Source organism: Euprymna scolopes, chromosome 8, assembly GCF_053919585.1.
Source record: "Euprymna scolopes isolate OS-2025 chromosome 8, ASM5391958v1, whole genome shotgun sequence".
NCBI lineage: Eukaryota > Metazoa > Mollusca > Cephalopoda > Sepiida > Sepiolidae > Euprymna > Euprymna scolopes.
Window position 1 is genome coordinate 84,223,467 of NC_136489.1, and position 23,333 is coordinate 84,246,799.

The 23,333-nt window shown below is 36.4% G+C and overlaps 1 protein-coding gene across 1 annotated transcript; it reads left to right on the plus strand.

The window, feature by feature from the left end:
* Window positions 1-19,332: 19,332 nt before the first annotated feature.
* Window positions 19,333-19,905, plus strand: LOC145283903 (protein CFDP2-like). Its single transcript, XM_080133004.1, has one exon. It carries the CDS (start codon window positions 19,333-19,335, stop codon window positions 19,903-19,905), a length of 573 nt encoding a protein of 190 aa, XP_079989130.1.
* Window positions 19,906-23,333: the final 3,428 nt, after the last annotated feature.

The following is a 23,333-nucleotide window of genomic DNA, read 5'->3' on the forward strand; positions in this document are numbered from 1 at the left end:
GGCATTACAAACGACCAGCAATTAATAGACTCTACCAAAATCAGCAGTAGCAAGTAAACAACAACAACAACAACGACGGCATTACAAACGACCAGCAATTAATAGACTCTACCAAAATCAGCAGTAGCAAGTAAACAACAACAACAACAACGACGGCATTACAAACGACCAGCAATTAATAGACTCTACCAAAATCAGCAGTAGCAAGTAAACAACAACAACAACAACAACGACAGCATTACAAACGAACAGCAATTAATAGACTCTACCGAAATTAGCAGTAGCAAGTAAACAACAACAACAAAAACAACAACAGCGCGACAGACGACAACCAATTGAGGGCCTTTCGCCAAAATCATCAGCAGCAGCAATGTCGGCGGCTGTCACGTGATTTCAGGGCCCCGTTGTAGAAAAGAAATTTAAAAAAAACATCTTTTCTACAACAATAACAAAAACAACAAACTTTAATTTCCTGGAAAAAACTTTGAAATACAAACAACGAAATCCTTCAGCATCGACTGCTCGTAAAGAACACATCCGGGAATTAATATTAACTGTTGTTTATAAATAGAAACAATTTCCTGCCCGTCCCCGGTATCTAGCAGCCCTCTGAATATTTTCGGCGATATTTTCGCCGCTCGTTGGCTTGGTTTTTTTCGGCAAAGCTCTGCACTTGCTCACGGTTCCCTAACCGTTCGACGCTCGCGCAATCACTGTGACTCCAGTCTCACCACTGTAAGGCTGCTCTAAGGCGCGGTTCGGACGGGTACATTCGTAAAGTACATAACCTGGAAGGACACGCCCTAGCTTCGACTCGGGAGATCTGCGAGGGGTTTCGGGAGCATCTATCGGAGCGCTTCACCCAACTACCCGGACTCAGGGTCGATGAGTTTGGCAGCTATTTGGCTGACTCGCCCCGCCTCACGGCGGCTCGGGCAGCTAGCTGTGATGGTCTTGTTACTGAACATGAGGTCATTACTGCGTTGAAGCAGGTCGGCTACAACAGATCCCCGGGGCTTGATGGTTTGCCCTACGAGTTCTACGTGAGGCTGTCGCCCATGTTGGTCCCTATTCTGAAGGATATGTTCAACCATTGGTTTGCCCAGGGTTCCATCCCTGGACAGGTGACCAAGGGAGTGATCACATTGCTGAGGAAAGGTCAACGGCATGGTGGGAGGGAAAGCTTTGATGATTTTAGGCCCTTGACTCTGCTAAACACAGAGTTAAAGATTTTGGCAAAGATTCTTGCGAATCGCTTGCAGGTTGTCATCACTGACTTGATCGAACCGGACCAGACTTATGCTGTGAAGGGGAGATCGATTCAAGACAATTTGCACTTGATACGCTCGATCATAGAGGGGACAGAAGACGACGCCGAAGCCGCGCTGATCAGTTTGGATCAGTCCAAGGCATTCGATAGGGTCGACCATCGGTTCCTAGGATCTGTGCTAGAGGCCGCCGGATTTAATCCGGACTTCCGCAAGTGGATCTTTGTCCTGTATGATAGGCCGACGGTAGCGGTGCAGATCAACGGTAAGCTGTCGGAGTCATTCGCTGTCTCTCGGTCGGTGCGTCAGGGCTGTCCGCTGTCGCCTCTGTTGTACGTCCTGGCGTTGGAACCCCTCCTTCGCAAGTTAAGGGACGAGGCGGCTACACCAGTCCTGCGCGGAATAGCCCTCCCTGGAGGCACACGAGCCAGGGTTTCCGCGTTCGCCGATGACGTCACCGTGTTCGTGTCTTGCCACACGGACGTTCAAGCGGTGGTCGAGGCGCTCGCTCGATACGAAGAAGTTACAGGGGCCATGTTCAACCGCAGCAAGTCTGTCGGCCTGCGGTTGGGGGCCTGGACCGGGGTAAACTCGCTTCCAGGTATTTTCAGCTGGACCGATGGACCGGTCCGTATTCTCGGTATCTGGTTTGGACCAGGACTTCAGCTGGAAAAGAATTGGTCGGAAGTATATGGCAAGGTCAAATCGTCGGTGAAGACTTGGATTGGAAGGAAATTGTCCTTGAAGGGTCGGGCGGAGGCGTGCGCTACATACGTCTTCCCGCTCATCCTTTACCGATTGTCTGTACTTCCTCTCCCTGCAGAACGACTAACCCGCTTACAAGGGTGCCTCGATTCACTATTGTGGAAGGAGGGTAAGCATTATGTCTGCAGAGAGGTCTGTGTCCAGAAGCCGAGCGAGGGAGGCCTGGGTCAGCCCAGTCTCTTGTGTCATAGAAATGCCGAGAGATTGGCTTTCTTGGGTCGTTCGCTTGAAGAAGACGCTCCTTGGGTCCCTGTGGTTGAGAACGCGTTTCCCAATCTCAAATCCAACTCCTCGGTAGAAGGTCGTCGTAGGCCGAGGGGGGAGTCTAAGTTCTTCTCCGAATGCCGGACCGCTCTTAGAGCTTTGCCGGGGACCAGTGTCCTCGATCAGCCAAGAAAGAAACTATATCGGGAGCTAGTGGAGGGGACCGCGAAGGATCCACTTTGTAGGCGGATGGGATGGTCGATGGGGGTTGTCCGCTCTCATTGGAGTTGGGCGCCGGGACGGGAGATTCTGAACAACTCGGAATTTTCCCTCACCTGGCGACTGGTCCGTAACGCGCTGCCCCTTCTCGACGTACTCCGCCGGTATAAAGAAAATACAAGTGGCTTCTGTCCGCGCTGTGACGAACGCGAGCCCGAAACGATCGGGCACGCGTTTTTTAGTTGCAGCCGGATCCAGCCCTTATTGGAGTACGTCGAGGGGGTAGCGGCTCGCATCGATGCCGAATGTCCGCTCGATCTCGACGAAGGGTTTTTTGTGTACAACATGGAGCCGCCGTTCCCCAGGGAGGAAAGAATGGTTTTCCTGGCGATCCTGGCAGTAGCGCGCATGGTGATTTGGATCACGCGCCTCAAGTTGGTCCACGAAGGGACATCTGTTCCAGATCGTGATCTGATCGTTTACTTTAAACATCTGCTTAAGGTAAAGATCAGATGCGATTGGAGGAGGTTGCCTAGAACGGATTTCGACAAGAGGTGGGTGCACAGCACTAGCTTGTGCATCCGTCGAGGAGTCAAGTTTCAATACGTGTTCCCTCCTTAAGCATGGCACGGGCGGTGCTGGGGCCTTCGGAACCCACCCCGCTTAGGTTCTAGCTAAGAAAAACTTAAGAAGACTCTTGACTGGTGGTATAAATGAGATCCTGTTCCTGATTTTATTTTTTGGTACTAGAGAACCTCTGAGTCTGCCCATCCCCTTTGTGCCACATCCTTGTTTTTTCAACATCCCCGGTCACTCCCCTACTCAGAGGTCACCTTCCAACCCTCCTCCACCCGTTGCTTTGTCTTCTCCCACTGCCATTAAGATATTTTCCCCAATCCCCAATTAGGGATGCCCTGCTTGTTTTCGGTTCCCCGGAAAACAGTGGGGGGTCTAGTCACCTAGATTAGGACAGGGGGGTCTCACTAACAACTCTGTAGGACTTATTGTTTGTTTTTCATACGAACACTTTTTAGTTTTTTCCCCACTCCACGAACAATCTTTCTCTTAATTCAAAAACTTTTTATTTCTAATGAAATTGAACTTTATTTTTTCACACATGCACACACACACCATTTAAAAAAAAAAAAAAAAAAAAAAAAAATGCATACACAAACACACAGACAACTGTTCATCAATTGTAAATATAGTTTTCATTCTTAAACGCTGGGGATTTATTAGTTAGTTTAAGATCCATAGAGTGAATGAGGTATTTTGGTAAATGTTGCCAGTCAAGAGTAAGACTCCAAAGTCTACATTCATTACCTTTTTAATCACTTTAGTCACAAAGACCCTGAACCCTTCCCCTCCCAAACTTCGAGTAGGGCCTTGTGCCTAATTTTGTTGTTTAAGGAATTTTTTGTTAATTGGATTTTCAAGATTTTTTTATTAAGCAATAAAATACATAATCTCACCACTGTAGCAGTCCAGTCCACCACCACTACAGTGGCTCCGGTCTCCACGCCGTAGAAGTCCACTACCACTACAGTGGCTCCGGTTTCCACGCCGTAGAAGTCCACTACCACTACAGTGGCTCCGGTCTCCACGCCGTAGAAGTCCACATCATCACCACGACTCTGGCCTCCATGTCGTCTGTACCTTTCATACACTGACTTCTTCCTTCAGTGTCAGTCCGATCCGAACGTCCGTCCGTACTTGATGAACACTGAACCCTCAGTGTTTGCTAATTCGTTCGTCTGTACCTCTCATACACTGACTTCTTCCTTCAGTGTCAGTCCGATCCGAGCGCCCGTCCGTACCTAGTGGATGCTGAACCCTCAGTGTTGCTAATTCGTTCGTCTGTACCTCTCATACACTGACTTCTTCCTTCAGTGTCAGTCCGATCCGAGCGTCCGTCCGTACTTGATGAACGCTGAACCCTCAGCGTTGCTAATTCGTTCGTCTGTACCTTTAATACACTGACTTCTTCCTTCAGTGTCAGTCCGATCCGAGCGTCCGTCCGTACTTGATGAATACTGAACCCTCAGTGTTGCTAATTCGTTCGTCTGTACCTCTCATACACTGACTTCTTCCTTCAGTGTCAGTCCGATCCGAGCGTCCGTCCGTACTTGATGAACACTGAACCCTCAGTGTTTGCTAATTCGTTCGTCTGTACCTCTCATACACTGACTTCTTCCTTCAGTGTCAGTCCGATCCGAGCGCCCGTCCGTACCTAGTGGATGCTGAAAACTCAGTGTTGCCAATTGTCCGTCCGTTCCTCTCATAGCCTGAGGCTAACGTATCAGTAACATCTCAGTCGGACCCAAGTCAAACAATCACCCGCATCAGTTACCACGCCGATTCCTCCGACGTCATTCCAGCTTACGGCGAACCGACAAGCATCCCCCTTACCGAATACACCGGCGACGGATCCCGGACCAGCATCGCCCAGTGAACAAATTTGCATTTGCCACCCTTTCGTTTGTTTAAATAAAAGGCGAATCTTCGTCTTTAAACTAAACCACCAGAGTTTGTCATTTCTTCTTTGTCCTGTTGTTTCATTCCTTGTCCTTGTGTCTGATATATATTTAGTTGCACGGTCAGTTGGCTAACCACCTTCAGGCCTCCCCGCAACAATACTTCTATTATGTTTTAAACGACTGTAATAGTTTATTTTGGAAGTATATTTCATAAGGAAAATAAACAACCCACTTTAAAACCAGAAATTACGAGTTTTATATATTTTATAAAAACAACACCGTCTTTTTTTTTTTTTTTAAATAAAACTAATTTTAAAATTTCGATGTTCGAAAAAGAGTCCATAAAGAATAAAACAGTTAATAAATACAAAAAAAAGTCCATTAATTTGAACTTAAAGCCTGTTTGAATAAAACTTATATAAAAAAAACCGTCACTTCCGGCAAATGGCTATGTAAACAACTGGTGGCATTTTTCGAATACATCGGTAAACACTGTATGTTTTTCGAGCTGAATAAATATGTTACATTGAATAAAAACACAAAAAATATATCCAGTTGGATAGAAAAGTAACTTATCTTGCCTTTCCTAACATTTATTTGTTATATATTTGTCTTTTGACCGTCCACTAATGGCGAGTTTTTTTTTTTTTTATAAATAAAACTAATTTTAAAATTTCGATGTTAGAAAAACAGTCCATCACATGTCAATATAAAAATTCTCTTTTTGTTTGATAAAAAGAATAAACAGTTAATAGATACAACAAAAAAGTCCATTAAGTTCAACAAACTAAACTCTTTTATTTATAATAAAACTCTTCGACAGTTTAAATGCTTTCAAAATCCTATGTAAGTATATCGTTTTTACTGTACACAGATTCGAAAAAGTTGTCATCAAACAAATATATGACAGAGTTGAATAAATATGTTACATTGATTAAAAACACTTCTTATTAGCATTTTCTTTTTATATGACAACGTTAATGTTCATGAATCTCTCTTTTAATCATTTTTATCGACTATCAGCCAAATAACCGGGGTCTAAAATTTGGGAAATTATTTTTCTATTCATTTAAAGAATATGCTATTAAAAAAGAAAAAGTCGATAAAAGTTAGACATAAACAGTAAAAAAATAGAAGATATTATTATTAAATAACAATAATTATTAAAAATAAATATTAACATTTACAATAATAAAATGAGTTAGTATTAAAAATAATTATTAAAATAAAAATGAGTTTATTATTAAAAATACATATTAATATTCAAATAAAATTGTTTTTATTATTAAAAATAAATATTAATATTTAAAGTAGAATAAAATGTGTTTATTATTATAAATAAATATTAATATTTAAAATAATATGTGTTTATTATTAAAAATAAATATTAATATTTAAAATAATATAATGTGTTTATTATTACAAATAAATATTAATATTAAAATAAAATGTGTTTATTATTAAAGATAATTATTAAGGAAGGTCAACAGGTGGAGGAAAAATAGTCAATGCAGGTCATACCACCTGACCAGCTAAAATCGCCTTTTTATATAAGGCAGACAGTCAGACTATTTGCCTTGAGGGCGGGCTAAGCCCTCCTACCCCCCCCACCCCAAAGCTGAGAGCTGGGGAAACTTCTCTCAGAAGGGGTATGGGAGGACAGGGAGACCTTCCCTCTTTCAACTAAGAGATAGATATCCTTTTGTATGGTTGATTGACCCCCCCCTGTCGGTTCTGCTTACTCCATTCCGAAAGAGATCAACCTTACACAAAAAAAAAAAAAATATGGGGACAGGGAAGCCTTCCCGGGCCCCCTTTCTGGGAGGAGAAGTTCCCCGGCTCCTACCTTTTTGGGAGTGCTCAGCCCGTCCTCCAGTCAACCACAATATTTGAAGAATAAAGATATTTTTGTTTTTGTGTTTTAGGTGGTGAAGGTGATCTGGGGAGTGTTTTTTTTTTCACAAAAAAGGTACTTTTTACGAATGGGTATCCAAGAAAATTACAGTATTTTGTCAGAAATTAAGATTTTCATTGACCACTCTCAATACTATCAGAAATGAACAAAGTTAATTAAACAGTCTACACAATATAAACTAACTGTTTTGTTGGCTTTTTATTCTAACTCCAAACTAACCCATAACTACATTTTTCTTTTATTTTGCAAATTTGATTTCCTTTAGTTTATATTGTGTAGCTGAATCAGAAATTGATTTATCTTTTGTCATTTGTAGTTAACATGCTATCAGCGCAATTACTACAGTGTAATCACACATGATCTACCAAAATAAAAACACTTCAGATAAAGTCTTAAATAGAATTCAGTTCCTTACATGACATCTGATGAAGTCAGTACAAACGTTACAAACTAATACTTGAAAAACAATTTGACATTTACTGTACTACAATATCACATTTGTATAGAAGTAGAAATCTGGATACCTATTCTGATACCTAATAAAAGAAAGGACACTCTTTGGGGCGGATTTTGATGATAACAAGTCACTAATAAGAAATTATAATAAACATTGAAATAATTTAAGAATTTTACCAAAATAAAATTACTTGGTAATCACCCAATTTCTGCCACAAAATTTTAATTGGCAAAACTCATAAGCATAAAATATATATTTTCTAATTACATCTTTTTTTTTTTTACATAATCTGGTTTGATGTTTTCCTAAATATTCAAATCACTATATTTTGCTGCTTAATATTAAATACAGCAAATGAGTTATTTTTATGCATCAAACAATTACATTTTCTCATTCATCCAAACTAATCACTGAACATCAATTTCATATTTTCTTCACTAAAATATTACTATGCTTGATGTCATCAAGTAGAGCGGATCATTTTTTTTTACATTTGTTTACACATTTTTTACAAATGTTTTTGAGAGTCCATACAAAGTTATAAGTGTTCAACATTTTTTTTCATTTGAATATATTTTGTCTAAGATTCTTAGCCTATGTCATTGCATACCAATTTGTTTCTTGAAAGTTAAGTTCACTGTAAAAACATCTGATACACCAAAATCCCTGATACCTGTTTCTTATAAGCGCCAAATAACTATCACTATTTCGATTTGTGTTTCATGAGAACAATTCAATATTGATACATTATAAGAAACATTTCCAGTGCTTTTCTCTTTTTAGCAATAGTTGGTTGATAATTAGAGGACACAACTAACCCTATACTATGCTTTACTTTGTTTTGTATATATATTTTGTATTGTGTGAAATTAACAAAGATTCATATGCAGGAATCTGTTGATACATTCCAAGAATCCCAATGCGACCAACAAACTTGAAAGACTACAATTTCTTTTTACTATGACCAATAAGAAAGCTCAAGGACTAAGTTGTTGGACTCATCCTGATCACCATTTTAAATTATTGTTAACAGTAAGTTTAACATTTTAAGTACAGAATAATATTCCTTTTGATATTTATAAATTACTATTTTCTGTGACAGATGTTACTTTTTCAATATTGATTGTACCCTCTTTTGTGTTTTTAAATTTTGCATACAATAATATTAAGCACACCATACCAAGACCACTATTTGAGCATCTAATAAACTGCCTACCAAGACCAATGTTTTCAAGTGACAATGGAGAGTATTCATGTTATGTTTCACATTTTTATGTTTTGAAATATTTTGCTGCTTAATATCAAATTCAGCAGATGTTTACTTTGTTTTGTGTATATACTTTATATTAGGTAGAATAAACAAAACTTAATTTCGCTACCATCATTATTTGTAGTGACATGCACTGTTAACATAAATAAAATCACTGGTGACAATCCCTGATACCTGTTTCGTATAAGCACCAAATAACTATGATAATGTGTTATTGTTGATACATTATAATAAACATTTCCATTGACTGGTCGTTTGCTTAGCTTAGGTTTACATCATTTTTTCACAATGTTTCTCTACTTGCTTTCAGCATGAGAGCAGATCATATTCTGCACATGTTTCATGCATATCACAAAAACTTATAATATTTGATCAACATTTGACTAACAATTTTACAAAAAAGACCTACCACCTTAAGGGGGGTAAAGGTAAGGCTCCCCACATAACCATAAAAGAAAGCCGCCCCCCCCCATACAGTGGGAAAGAGCTCCCTTCCCATTCTGGGGCAGAGAAGGGGCAAGGAAAACTCTTAAACATAAATGGTCAACGGAGGGTATACACCCTGGGAAACTAAAAGTCTATATGGAATCTGCATAAATTAAAATATCCTGTTTAAGCGTATTGTATGACAGGGAGGGAAGGTCAACAGGTGGAAGAAAAATGGTCTACGCAGAGCATACCGCCTGACAAGCTAAAATCGCCTTTTTATATACGGCAGACAATCAGACTCTGATTGCCTGGACGGCGGGCTGAGCAATGAATGTGGAAGCCGGGGAACTTTTCTCAGAAGGAGGATGGGAGGCCCAGGGAGCCTTCGGTCTCCTCCTAAGAGAGGGATATCCTCTTACTCCCTTTGGAAAGAGATCAACCTTACACAAAACAAAAAATATGGGAAGAGAAGCCTTCCCGGGCCCCCCTCCCCCTTCTGGGAGGAGAAGTTCCCTGGCTCCAACCCTTTTTTTTGGGGGGGGGCGCCTAAGCCTGTCCTCCAGGCAACCAAATGAAAAAGAAATTTACCCATCCCACCTTTGTAGGAAGTGTGCTCAGCCCACCTTCTGAGCCACTGTGAAAGTTTCCGTCCACCAAAAGGGAAGGGAACGAGGAAGGAAAAGTCTCTGAGAATCTTCATGCAATTTCTTTGACAAAGAAACTGTTTTCACTTGATTCCACACAAATTTTTTATTGCTTTTTCATCTATTGTCTTATATTAGGATTTCTTTATGCATGTTATTTTATTTAAGAGTACTAAATAGCTTTTCAGTTTCTTGAGACTCTTTCAACTGTCTGGATTCTGCAGCAACGTTGTGGAGTGATATGTAAAACATAAATTGGTACTTTATAACAATAGGTATGTAGAATTCTAACTCGCCAGTGTTGATCGTTTCAATTATTTACAAATTCACCAGGTCCTGGATATGACCATAAACTGTATCCAAACATGGGGCTTTGTGAAGTGTGAAGCCACCATTTAATTGCTATTGCTACCAGGTCCACTCTGATCTGGAGTAGTAGTACCTGTTAGGGTCCCAATTATGAGTTAAATAGAAACCAACATTAAATAAACAAATATATTCTAGGAAAAAAAATGTCACTAGATTGGGCATGAAATAACCTGATATAGTGTTGATATGTCATAAAACAAAATGAACCAACAAATTCACCAATCGACACAATATCAACAAATGTATCTTTCTTTTCCTTATTCTGTGCTTATTTCTTGGTACTAAGCTTATCATTAACTAACCCTGACATTTCTTTTACTTTGTTTTGTGTATATATTTTATTTTGTGTAGAATAACCAAAAAGACATTTAGCTACCACATTTGCAGCGAAATGTTAGCATACATAAAATCACTGGTGACAACCCATGATGTTTTTTCTTATGAACACGAAATAACCAACACGCTTTCCATTGGTTTTTCATGATAACAATTTAATATTGATAAATTATAATAAACATGTCCATTACTTTTCTTTTTTTATCAATAAATATACTTGGTTGATAATTAGAGAACACAATGTTTATTGTAATAAAACTTGTGATCTATAACATCCAATTCTAAAAATTAAACTTTCCTTTCTCAATTGAAACAAACAACATACCCCACACTATGTTCCTAAAAATGAGGATTTTACTATTGCGTTTACATAATTTTTTAGCTATGTTTCTCTTACTTTCAGCATGAGATCATTTTCTACACGTGTTTCATGCATACCACACAAACATTTTACCTCTGACATTTTTAATTTTTTTCCAATTTCCTTTCACCATGAACATTATCATTAGTACAGTTTTCATTTAAAATGAAGCTGTACATGGTTACTATTACTTGGAAAGCAGATCTAAAAAAAAAAAAAAATATCTGTTTTCACTTTGAAAATTTACGATTTATAGATCTCGGATTTGGCCCTTCTTCACCTTTTATCTTACATTTGTAAATATTGTATATATAAACTTTTTTCTTATTTCTCCAATGTTATTTCATTCATGCAATTTCATAATCCACCAACATTGTATAAGATTCAATTCCATTTGACACTTGAAAACAACTTTTTATATAGTAAACAGCATTTATTTCTTTTCAGACATATTCTTATTTTATTTTATTTCCAGTACTATGTTTTATTTCATTTTGTGGACACTCATTTAACTCTCTGGGATGCTGCAGGGAACATGTAAAGTGATATATCAAACAAGAAGTGGTACTTTATGACAATAGGTATCTAGGATTTACACATACCAGTGTTGATAGTTTGAAATATTTACAGACTAACATTTTACACAATATAAACACATGTACCTTTTTTTTCTTTTCCTTTGCTTATTTCTCGAACCTAAACTTATCATTAACTAACCCGTAACTTTGTTTACTTTGTTTTGCGTATATATTTTATATTGGGTAGAATTAACAAAACTTAATTTCGCTACCATCATTATTTTTAGTGACATGCACTGTTAACATCAATAAAATCACTGGTGACAATACTTGATACCTGTTTCGTATAAGCACCAAATAACTATCACTATTTCGATTTGCTTTTTCATGATAATATGTTCATCTTGATACATTATAATAAACATTTCCATTCACTGGTCGTTTGCTTAGCTTAGCTTTACATCATTTTTTCACAATGTTTCTCTACTTGCTTTCAGCATGAGAGCAGATCATATTCTAAACGTTTCATGCATATCACACAAACTTATAATATTTGATCAACATTTGACTAACAATTTTTTGCCAATTTCCTTCAACATTCTCATTACCATTACTACAGTTTACATTTTGTCGTTAAAATGAAGCTGTACATGTTTCCTATTACTTGGAAACCAGATTTGTAAAAATCCCATTTTTTTTTCACTCTGAGAATTTTCATTATATTTCTTTGACAAACGATTTATTTTCACTGAACTTCAGCACATGATTGTTACTGCTTTTTCCCCTTTTGTCTTATATTTGTTTTTCTTCATGCCAAATATTTTATATATCAATTTTTTGCTAATTTCTTAAATTTTATTTCTTTAATTCTTAGTCCACCAATATAGTATAAGTTTCAATTGCATTGAACGCAATGTTTTAGATAGTAAACATCAGCATATTTCACTTTTCAAGCACTTTTTCATTTTATTTCAAATACTATGTTTTATTTCATTTTGTTGACACTCATTTACCCCTCTGGGGTGCTACAAGGAACATGTAGATTGATATACCAAACATGAATTGGTGCTTTATAACAATAGGTATCTATAATTTTGCTTAATTCTCTAACCTAAACTTATCATTAACTAACCGTAAATTATGTTTTAGTTTTGTGTATATATTTTATATTGTGAAGAATAAACAAAAATTCATTTCACCACCACATTTGCACTGTTAGCATACACAAATATCACTGGTTACAATCATTGGTAGCTGTTTTTTAAAAACACCAAATAACATTCACGCTTTCCATTGGTTTTTCATGATAACAATTTAATATTGATAAATTATAATAAACATGTCCATTACATTCTCTTTTTATCAATAAATATACTTGGTTGATAATTAAAGAACACAATGTTTACTGTAATAAAACTTGTGATCTATAACATCAAATTGTATAAATTAAAGTTTCCTTTCTCAATTGAAACAAACAACATATCCCACACTAAAAATGAGGATTTTACTATTGCCTTTTAGATCATTTTTTAACAATGTTTCTCTTCTTACTTTCAGCATCAGAAAATATAATTTTCTACACGTGTTTCATGCATACCACACAAACGTATATGTGACCAACATTTTACCTCTGATACATTTTTTTCCAATTTCCTTTCACCATTGTCATTATCATTAGTACAGTTTTCGTTTTGTCTTTAAAATGAAGTTGTACATGTTTCTTAATACTTCGAAACCAAATATATCAAAAAATAATTTTTTTCACTTACAAAATTTTCATGATATTTCTTGGACAATCATATTTGTTTTTAATTGAATTCAGCATATGATTCTTACTGCTTTATCACCTTTTATCTTATATTTCTTTTTCTTCATGCCAAATATTTTAAATATCAAATTTTTGCTCATTTCTTAAATTGAATTAAAAAAATGGATTTTTTTTATTCCACCAATATTGTATAAGGCTCAATTCCATTGAACACAGTGTTTTATATAGTAAACATCAGCATTTGTTTCTATTTTATTTCAAATACTGTTTCATTTCACTTTTTCGATAATCATTTACATCTTTGGGGTGCAACAGGGAACATGTAGAGTGATATATCAAACATGAATTGGAACTTTATAACAATAGGTATCTAGAATTTCCACATACCAGTGTGGATAGTTTGAAATATTTACAAACTTACAATTTACACACTATAAACAAATGTATCTTTTTTTCTTTTCTTTGCTTATTTCTCGAACCTAAACTTATCATTAACTAAACCTAAACTTTGTTTACTGCATTTTGTGTATATATTTTATAATGGGTGAAATAAACAAAACTTAATTTGGCTAATATCATTTGTAGTGGCATGCACTATTGACATATATAAAATCACAGGTGACAATCCTTGATTCCAGTTTCGTATAAGCACAAAATATCTATCATTATTTCGATTTGTTGTTCATGATAAAAATTTAATATTGATACATTGTAATAAACATTTCAATTGCTTTTATCTTTTTATCAATACATATACTTGGTTGATAATTAGAGGACACAACTAACCCTATGCTTTGCTTTACTTTGTTTTGTATATATATTTTGTATTGTGTGGAATTAACAAAGATTCATATGCAGGAATCTGTTGATACATTCCAAGAATCCCAATGCGACCAACAAACTTGAAAGACTACAATTTCTTTTTACTATGACCAATAAGAAAGCTCAAGGACTAAGTTGTTGGACTCATCCTGATCACCATTTTAAATTATTGTTAACAGTAAGTTTAACATTTTAAGTACAGAATAATATTTCTTTTGATATTTATAAATTACTATTTTCTGTGACAGATGTTACTTTTTCAATATTGATTGTACCCTCTTTTGTGTTTTTACATTTTGCATACAATAATATTAAGCACACCATACCAAGACCACTATTTCACCATCTAATAAACTGCCTACCAAGACCAATGTTTTCAAGTGACAATGGAGAGTATTCATGTTATGTTTCACACTTTTATGTTTTGAAATATTTTGCTGCTTAATATCAAATTCAGCAGATGAGTTCTTTCTTATGCATCAAACAATTACATTTTCTGATATTCATTCAAACTAATTATTGAAAATCAATTTCATATTTTCTTTACTAAAATATTACTATGCTTGATTTCATCAAGTGGTGCGAATCTGTTTTTTACACTAACAATGTGCACATTTTTTGAAGAATAAAGTTGTTTTTTTTTAAGGTGGTGAAGGTGATCCGGGGAGTGTTTTTTTTTTTTTTTTTTTCCAAAAAAGGTACTTTTTACGAATGGGTATCCAAGAAACATTCAGTATTTTGTCAGAAATTAAGATTTTCATTGACGACTCTCAATACTATCAGAAATGACCAATCTACACAATACAAACTAACTGTTTTGTTGGCTTTTTATTCTAACTCCAAACTAACCCATAACTACATATTGCTTTTATTTTGCAAATTTGATTTCCTTTAGTTTATATTGTGTAGCTGAATCAGAAATTGATTTAACTTTTGTCATTTGTAATTAACATGCTTTCAGCGCAATTACTACAGTGTAATCACACATGATATACCAAATTAAAAACACTTCAGATAAAGTCTTCTTACATAGAATTCAGTTTCTTACATGACATCTGATGAAGTCAGTACAAACGTTACAAACTAATACTTGAAAAACAATTTGACATTTACTGTACTACAATATCATATTTGTATAGAAGTAGAAATCTGGATACCTATTCTGATACCTAATAAAAGAAAGGACACACTAAATAGAGATTAGCTGGTTTCCCGGCATAGCCCAGGATGTAATAAAGATTGACTGAAATACATGTTCTAGCTGGTTTCTAGGCGTTGCCAGGGATGTAATATAGACACATTATGTTGTATATTACCTGTTCTCTTCTCCCTAAGGTAAAACAATTTCATATACATGCTGTAAATTACCTACGCTAGGGATAAAACATGAACAATACCAGTCCTAGGGTAGATAAAACAAATAATACATAGAGATGAAAGATTCCTCTCCCCTAAGAATAAAACATATATTCAATATCTGCTTTTGTTTTTTCATTGTTTATACGGTCCCGAGCAACGCCGGGTAGCCCTGCTAGTATATATATATATATATATATATATATATATATATTTATATATATATATATATAGAGAGAGAGAGATAGATAGATAGAGAGAAAGAGAGAGAGAGAAAGAGAGAGAGAAAGAGAAGGCGGGAGAAACAGAGATGGACGGAGAGATATATAGTACATTTTGTGTCAATTTTTAAGTTTTCAAACTAAGCGATTATTTATCAGAATTTAAGAAAAAAGTCGAGTTTAAAAGTAATAACTTGAATTGTGTAGTTGGCTATGTGACATTTGCTCTATTTATGCACATTTTAATAAAGATAAATTTATTTAATCATAGTCATTTGCTTTGCTCATTTTGCATAGAAATTACAATATATCTGATATTTCCCTTTAATATCTGGGATTTATGGAGAGGAGAGTAAAACTCGCTGGTATGGTTTCAAATGATGTAAAATAGCAGCAAGGTCACACGAATACATCTCATATTTAATATCTCCCTTACTTTGGTTTTATACATGAAGTAAATTTCACAGTGTATAATAATTCTATGCATGTACAGATAAATGTACACACACACATATAATACATTTATGTTGATGAAACTAGTCCATGGATTTCGAAAGCACCCATTGTACTTTAACCTGCGCTTCAAATTTTTTTAGAAGAAGCGATCAATCTGAAACAACACGATTTCGAATCGGCTCCGTTAAATAGCTCACTCATGTTGACATATCACTCTTCGTCAGTCTACTGAACTAGGTGCTCATTTTTGGAATACAGGCGCTGTATATATATATATATATATATATATATATATATATATATATATATATATATATATATATATATATTACTAGCATGGGTGTCCGAAGTTTCTGCAGTGTTTAGTAGTGTGTGTTGAGCAAAAAAGAGACCGGTAGTAGGAAGGCAGGCTTAAACCAGTACCGCTGAGTAGGAAAAGAATGGGGAAAACGTGACGTATTTGCTGTTCTACCGCAAAACCGGAAGAGATGTAGGCCTAAATTAAGGCTAAATAATCGAAAAGAGGAGACGCCTTTCGAAAATATCGACGAAAAATGCGACATCTCCCTTAGAAAAGTGCCCAGTTTAGGGTGAAGTAATTAATATTTTTAGCCAATTTTTCGCGTCAGTCGAAACTTTTAGGCAGGTATGCAAACATACAGACATACATTTATATATAGGTAATTCAAAATTAAGACCAAAACCGATTAAAAAGCTTTCCCTATTTCTGAATACCCTTTATATAACATTTCAAATGTTTAGATCAGAAATTCTATCAGTAATTAAGTAGAGACCGCAGAGCTCAAATTTTGAGGGCTAGTCAAATAAAGTTAAGTTACATCCATGTCCAAGGAAGATATATGTAAAACTTCAATTGTTTATACCCAAAATTGGCGGAGGAGATTGGTAGAGTTCTCAAAGGTCAAATCGTTGAACCTTAACCCCTTAACAGCCAAATTTCTGACCGAAGACGGAGTACAATGATTTTAACAAATCTAACTACCAAATTTATTGTCTGAGGACTGAAAATTGACAGAGTTATTGTGTAGGGAAATGTACACAGATAGGCACACAGACAGACAGACAGACAGACAGACTGACAGACGGACATACACTTTAACTATTATAGATATATAGATTGGTTTGGGTGTTCAGTTTCGACCGTAACATTTTTCGTAGCACAATTTTTTTAATGTAACTATTATGTAAATTTTTGACATTATTCCGCCATTAACTCACCACAAGAATCAGCACTCGTTTGATTTAAAAGAAAATAAAAAAATATATGCATAATTATTACATGCGAAAATCACAAGTGCAATTTGCTTTTAGTGACACTTCATTAAAATTAAAATATAACGTATTTTTTAATTTTAATGCAGAGTTACCAACGTTAAATCTAAGTATAATAAATTTTGTTTATATTGTTATAATTAACTTGACAAATATTGCATTATTATTCATTGGACTACTGTTCTGATCTCATGTGTTATTTTCTACAACGTTTTGGTCGCTATAACCTCCGACCCTCTTCAGCTGTACCTTGTCGAACTCGGGAATGTTTTGTCTAAGTCGGGAATTTTGCTGGGGAATAATCGACTACTAAGTACACCTAGTATATAATTCAATACGATATGAGAACCAGTAATTATGAACAATAGAAACTATATACAAGTACAAGTAATAAGTAAAAACATTAATATATACAAGTAATAAGTATACAGGTAGATATACATTAATATATAGTAACAATTATTAATAAATGGTGATATTTACAACTAGAAATACAAGTAGGTTTAAGACTACTAACATTCGTACTGGAATTGTCAACAAGGACCCGTAGGGCAGTAGTTAGAATACTGGGAAAAATCAATTGTAAAGTGATATTCTCCCAAATGTTGAAGGTTCATCCTGAGACGACCGAAATATCATTTGCGAATTACTTAGGACCTCTATCCAGTCATGGCTGACAGAACAAGGGCACGCTTCCCCCATGAAGTAAACCAAGGGTTTCACTCGAAAATCTGTTCAAATTCCCGGGTTCAACAAAAACATTCCCGTGTTACACCTGAAGAAGGTCGGAGGTTATATCACACTCAAGATTAGAACAAGAGTCCCATGAATAATAATACACATAATCAATTCTCATCTCAAAAATTCAGAAACATCTGAAATAGATTATTTAATATATCATTAATTTATTATTTATAGATATTCTCTCTCTCTCTCTCTCTCTCTCTCTCTCTCTATATATATATATATATATATATATATATATATGTTTCAATATATATATATATATATATATATATATATATATTTCAATATATATATATATGTTTCAATATATATATATATTTCAATATATATATATATATATATATATATTTCAATATATATATATATATATATATATATATATATATAGAGAGAGAGAGAGAGAGAGAGAGAGAGACAGACAGACACAGACAGAGAAAGAGACAGAGAGGTAGATATGTTTCAAATATGCATATACAAATTACATTACACGGTATTTTCCACGTTTTACTCTTGAGAGGATTTCCCAGAAAATGCAGAGCTTTATTGCCATATATAATTGAACATTTTACTATCAAGCTTTTCTTAACTTTCGAGAAATTTCGAAGTAAATGCCGAAAATAGTTGCACATTTTCATGCAAATACTTTAAAAAATATAATATATATAAATAATACATATATACATATTAGGAAAACAACAAGATGTTAAATTTGAATGCATATATAATCTATATATGGTGTATATAAATACACAAGTTCTTATACTATTGTCTCAAAAATAAACCCATATCTTGCTAAAACTTTCTTTCTATGCTGTTCATACATATCCTATTTCTTTACATGTATTAATTACACGTTATAATGAACACATTTTTCCATATATTTCGTGTGGAGAAATTTCATCATAGAAATATGACGTATTTTAAGGAAAAGCTATTTTCGCATTTCATTTTTTTATATTTTTGTTTAAACATTCATTGTTCAACTATTTGGAATCATGCATGTACGCATCAAGTAATATTGATTGCGTCTATTTTTCACCAGTGACATAAAAATTATGTTTCATGATATATATATATATATATATATATATATATATATATATATATATATATATATATATATATCGGTGGTCCATAACGCATTACCTCTGGGTGCCCCTACTACTCCGAGATCTCCTACAAGTTTTGTCTGGGGCAGCAAGGCACCCCTTTACCATGTGTGGCCAACGTGGAGGCACTGTAGGAGTCTTGATGATGGAAAGGCTGTGTAGTGGCAGGAAAGACTTATGCATATTTGCTCCCTTTTCACCGTGAGGTAACCCAGTGGTGTTGGCTGAAAGAGAGAACTCATGCAAGCATGAAGTTAACACTAACTCGTACCTAACACACTAGACGCATCACATCTCCTCGTTGGATCAAGAAACCAAATGCCCACAAATGTATTTCTGGAAGGGCTGTCCTGTAGATCAACCAAAAAGAGCTGGAGTATCTTTTGCGATCAGAAATGACCTAGCCAGTAGACTCGCAGAGAGCCCCAAAGGAGTCTCTGAAAGAATAATTAAACTGCGAATCATCACATTCCATAACCGTAACATCACCATCATCAACGTCTATGCACCGACAATGACCTACCCAGACGAGGAAAAGAACGCCTTTTACTCTCAGCTGAAAGACATCATAGCAAACGTCCATGCAGCGGATAAGCTAGTTCTGCTTACTGACTTCGATGCTAGACTGGGGCATGACTACAATACATGGAGCCCTGTTCTTGGAAATTTTGGAAAGGGAAATCCCAATTCAAATGGAGAACTACTGCTCTGTTTTTGCACGGAGTTTGAACTGGCAATTACGAACACTTTCCTCCAATATTCGGATAACCATTACTACTCCTGGGAACATCCCAGGTCAAAGAGACTCCTGGACTATGTTATCACAAGAAGGAAGGAGCCAAAGATGCCAAGAACACAAGAGCTACGCGAGGAACATATAGCACAACAGACCACTATCTAATCAATACTACCTTCAAGTACTCTCTAAAACCTGTGTGCAACAGGGCGACAATGAAGCGTAAGAGAAAGCTAAACACATCAAGCACGGAGATAGGAAATGACAAGAGAGACTTCAACTTGCAATCAACTCAGCATTAGAACAAACCACCGATGATTCTGATTCACCAGAACAAATGTGGGGCTTGCTAAGCAGACTTGTATTCGCCGCTGCGCCTAAGGTACTAGGTTACACAAAAAAGCGGAATGCGGACTGGTTCAATGAGAATTACCAATAAATTAGAGATGTAATATATGAAAGAAACTAAGCATTAAAATCAAAGCAAAGCAACCCGACTAGAACAAACCAGAAGAAGCTGAAACATGTGAGGGCAGAAGTCCAGAAAAAAACTTAAAGAAAAGGGAAACAGCTGGTGGCTGGAAAAGGCTGTTGATATGCAGAGGCAAGCGAATGAAAACAATTCTACAGTTTTTTTTCAGATCACTAAAGAAAGTGTATGGCCGTAGAGCCCAGATAACTAACACTCTCTTATCAGAAGATGGAAATACCATACTGACCCAAACAAAACAGATAATTCAAAGATGGCCAGAGTACTTCAGCAGCCTAGTGAATGTGCAATCCAATACGGATGAGGACATCTTAAGCCACAGAACAGTCTTCCCCCAGCAGATGGATCTGAATGCCACACTAACTTTGAGGAAGTAAGAAAAGCAATTGACAAAACTAAAATAACCAAATCTCCAGGAATTGACGGCATACCATCTTAAGTATACAAGTTCGGTGGAGAACAACTCATGAGAAAACTTCACAACCTAATAGAAAAATGCTGACTACAAGAAACGCTGCAACAAGACTTCAAAGATGTCATGAACATCCCAATCTACAAAAACAAAGGTGATCACAAAGACTGCATCAATTACAGAGGTATACCTTTGCTGACTATTGCCGGAAAAATAATGGCTTAAGTGGTGCAACTACGGCTAGCCAGACTGGCGAAAAGGGTCCTAACCGAATCACAGCGTGGATTCGGACATGAAAGATATACAATAGATATGATCTTCAGCTTACGGCAGATTTAAGAAAAATCCATTGAACAGTATCGGTAGCTCTACATAGTCTTTGTAGACTTCCGTAAAGCATTTGATACAGTAGATCGAAAATGTTGTCGAAGGTCCATACAGTGTTTGGATGCCCCGATCACTTTGTGGAAATTATCAAACAATTTCACGAAGGAACAAAAGAGAGAGAGTTGTAGTAGAGAATCTAAAAAGTGAACTCTTGGAAGTAAACCACTGACCCCCAACACTGTTCACCCTATTTCTGACAGGCGTCCTAATGCTGCTTCATCAAATCATTGAAGAAGGTGTCTTCATCCACACACGCTCTGATGGGAAACTGTTCAACCTAGCAAGACTGAAGGCCAAGACCAAGACAAGGAAGGAGCTGAAAACAGAACTACTGTTCGCAGACGACACTGTTCTGATAGCTCACAATCAAGCTCAGAGCCAAAGGATGGTTGATACTTTCTCTCAGACCGGCCGGAATATAGGTCTACAAATCAACATAAAGAAGACTGAAGTGATGTATCGGCTCTCACCAGATAACAACTATCCGCAAGAGCCTAAAATAAAAATCAACGGCAAGGTGCTAATAGTTGTTGAAAACTTCAAATACCTTCGAAGCCCTCTAAACACTGATAACCGTGCTGACAGCAAAATAAGCTGCCGAATTCAAAGCGCATGTGCCTTCTTTGGCAAGCTATAAAAGAGGCTCTGGACAAGGGCTGGTATCCGGCTAGAGACGAAGTGCAGAGTCTACAAAACCATCGTCCTGCCAGCCCTGCTGTAATCAGCAGAGAACTACACAAATATCCGTGGGCTTAGAACTAATTTAGCAGATTTTGAAGCATTTATTCTAGCAAATACCCTGTATATATTACTGTGAGACAAACCTACGACCCTCCATCCCCTCTAACTACTTTAACATGTCTGGATATCTCCCACTCTGCCGTAAGAACTCTAACAGACACATGCACGGACTTGGAGTTTACTTCGGTAATACCCTTCCCTTGACTAGAGAAACAAACCTAGAATCGGATGATCAAGCCATTATGTGCTTTAGACTAAACTTTCAACGCAACATTAGCTACTTTTAGTTTCTCTACCGCTCTCCCCCGACCTAGGACTGCACCATAATAAAAAAGTCTCTGACAGTATAGACACACCACTCTCCTTCGACACTAGCGCACAAGTACATGTATTTGGTGAATTAATGTTCACCACAAAAATTGGCTTGGATTCTCTACTTACACCGATGCAGCGCGCCGAACACCTCATAGCTTCTCTATATCTCACTCCCTATCACAAATTGTTACGTTTCCAACCTGTTTCTCTGACCAGCAAGAACAGCATGCATCACTTCTAGATTTGTTTTGATCACAGTTCCCAATGATTGTATAACGAATGCCGACAGTCCACTTAGGAATGCTGATCATGCAGTGATAATGGTTGAAATCGCCCTAAACTATAGAGCCAAAACCGAAGAAAAATGCTCAATACAACGAGATATTTTTAAAAAAAAAGCCGTACCGGGAAGCCATCAGAGATTTTATCAGAGATGCTCTATGTGGAAATATTTTTTCTCTTCGTACTGAATAATGCGCAAACAAGACCACTGAATGGTTCAAAACTGCAATAAAAGCGCATGTTCCCATGCGAAAATTTTATAGCAAGCCCCACTCTCCCCAATGGTTTACTTCGACTTGCGCAACTACCGCAGATTTAACCGAGAAAAGTCCAGTTGGAACAGACAGAAGTACATAGAAGCTAGAAGTAACGTTAAGAAAGAAATAGCGACAGTTTAGAGAGAATTTACGGAAACCACTAAAAAACGCATCGAAGCACAAAAAACTAGGAACTCGTGACTTCTGGAAAATCTACAACAGTGTAGTAAATAATGGCCAATCAACAATTCCGTCACTAACAAAAAATCACGAGGTTTTTTGCTCAGCAACCGAAAAGGCTTACATGCTTGCCAGTGGATTTGCCTCAAACTCCACACTAAACCCCCCCAACGACCGCCTACCTGACTTTCCTATGCGGACAGACGCAACGCTAGACGATCTGAAAATTCCCTCTGCTTAGGTGCATGCTAAAAAAAAACGTTAAAACTTCAAAAGCATGTGGACTCGATCTCATCCCAGTTGTGCAATTTAAAAAGTGCTCAGCCGAAGTAGCTGTAGTTCTCTCCAAACTCAACAAAAAATGTCTTAATGAATCTTGCTTTCTGGGCTGTTGGAAACCTTTTTCTGTGGTACCAGTGTTCAAGAATTCTAGTGGAAGACCTGACCCATTAAATTATCACCCCATTATCCTCCTCCCACTTTTTGGCAAAATATTTGAGACCTTAATTAACCATGCTTTTGTCCATTA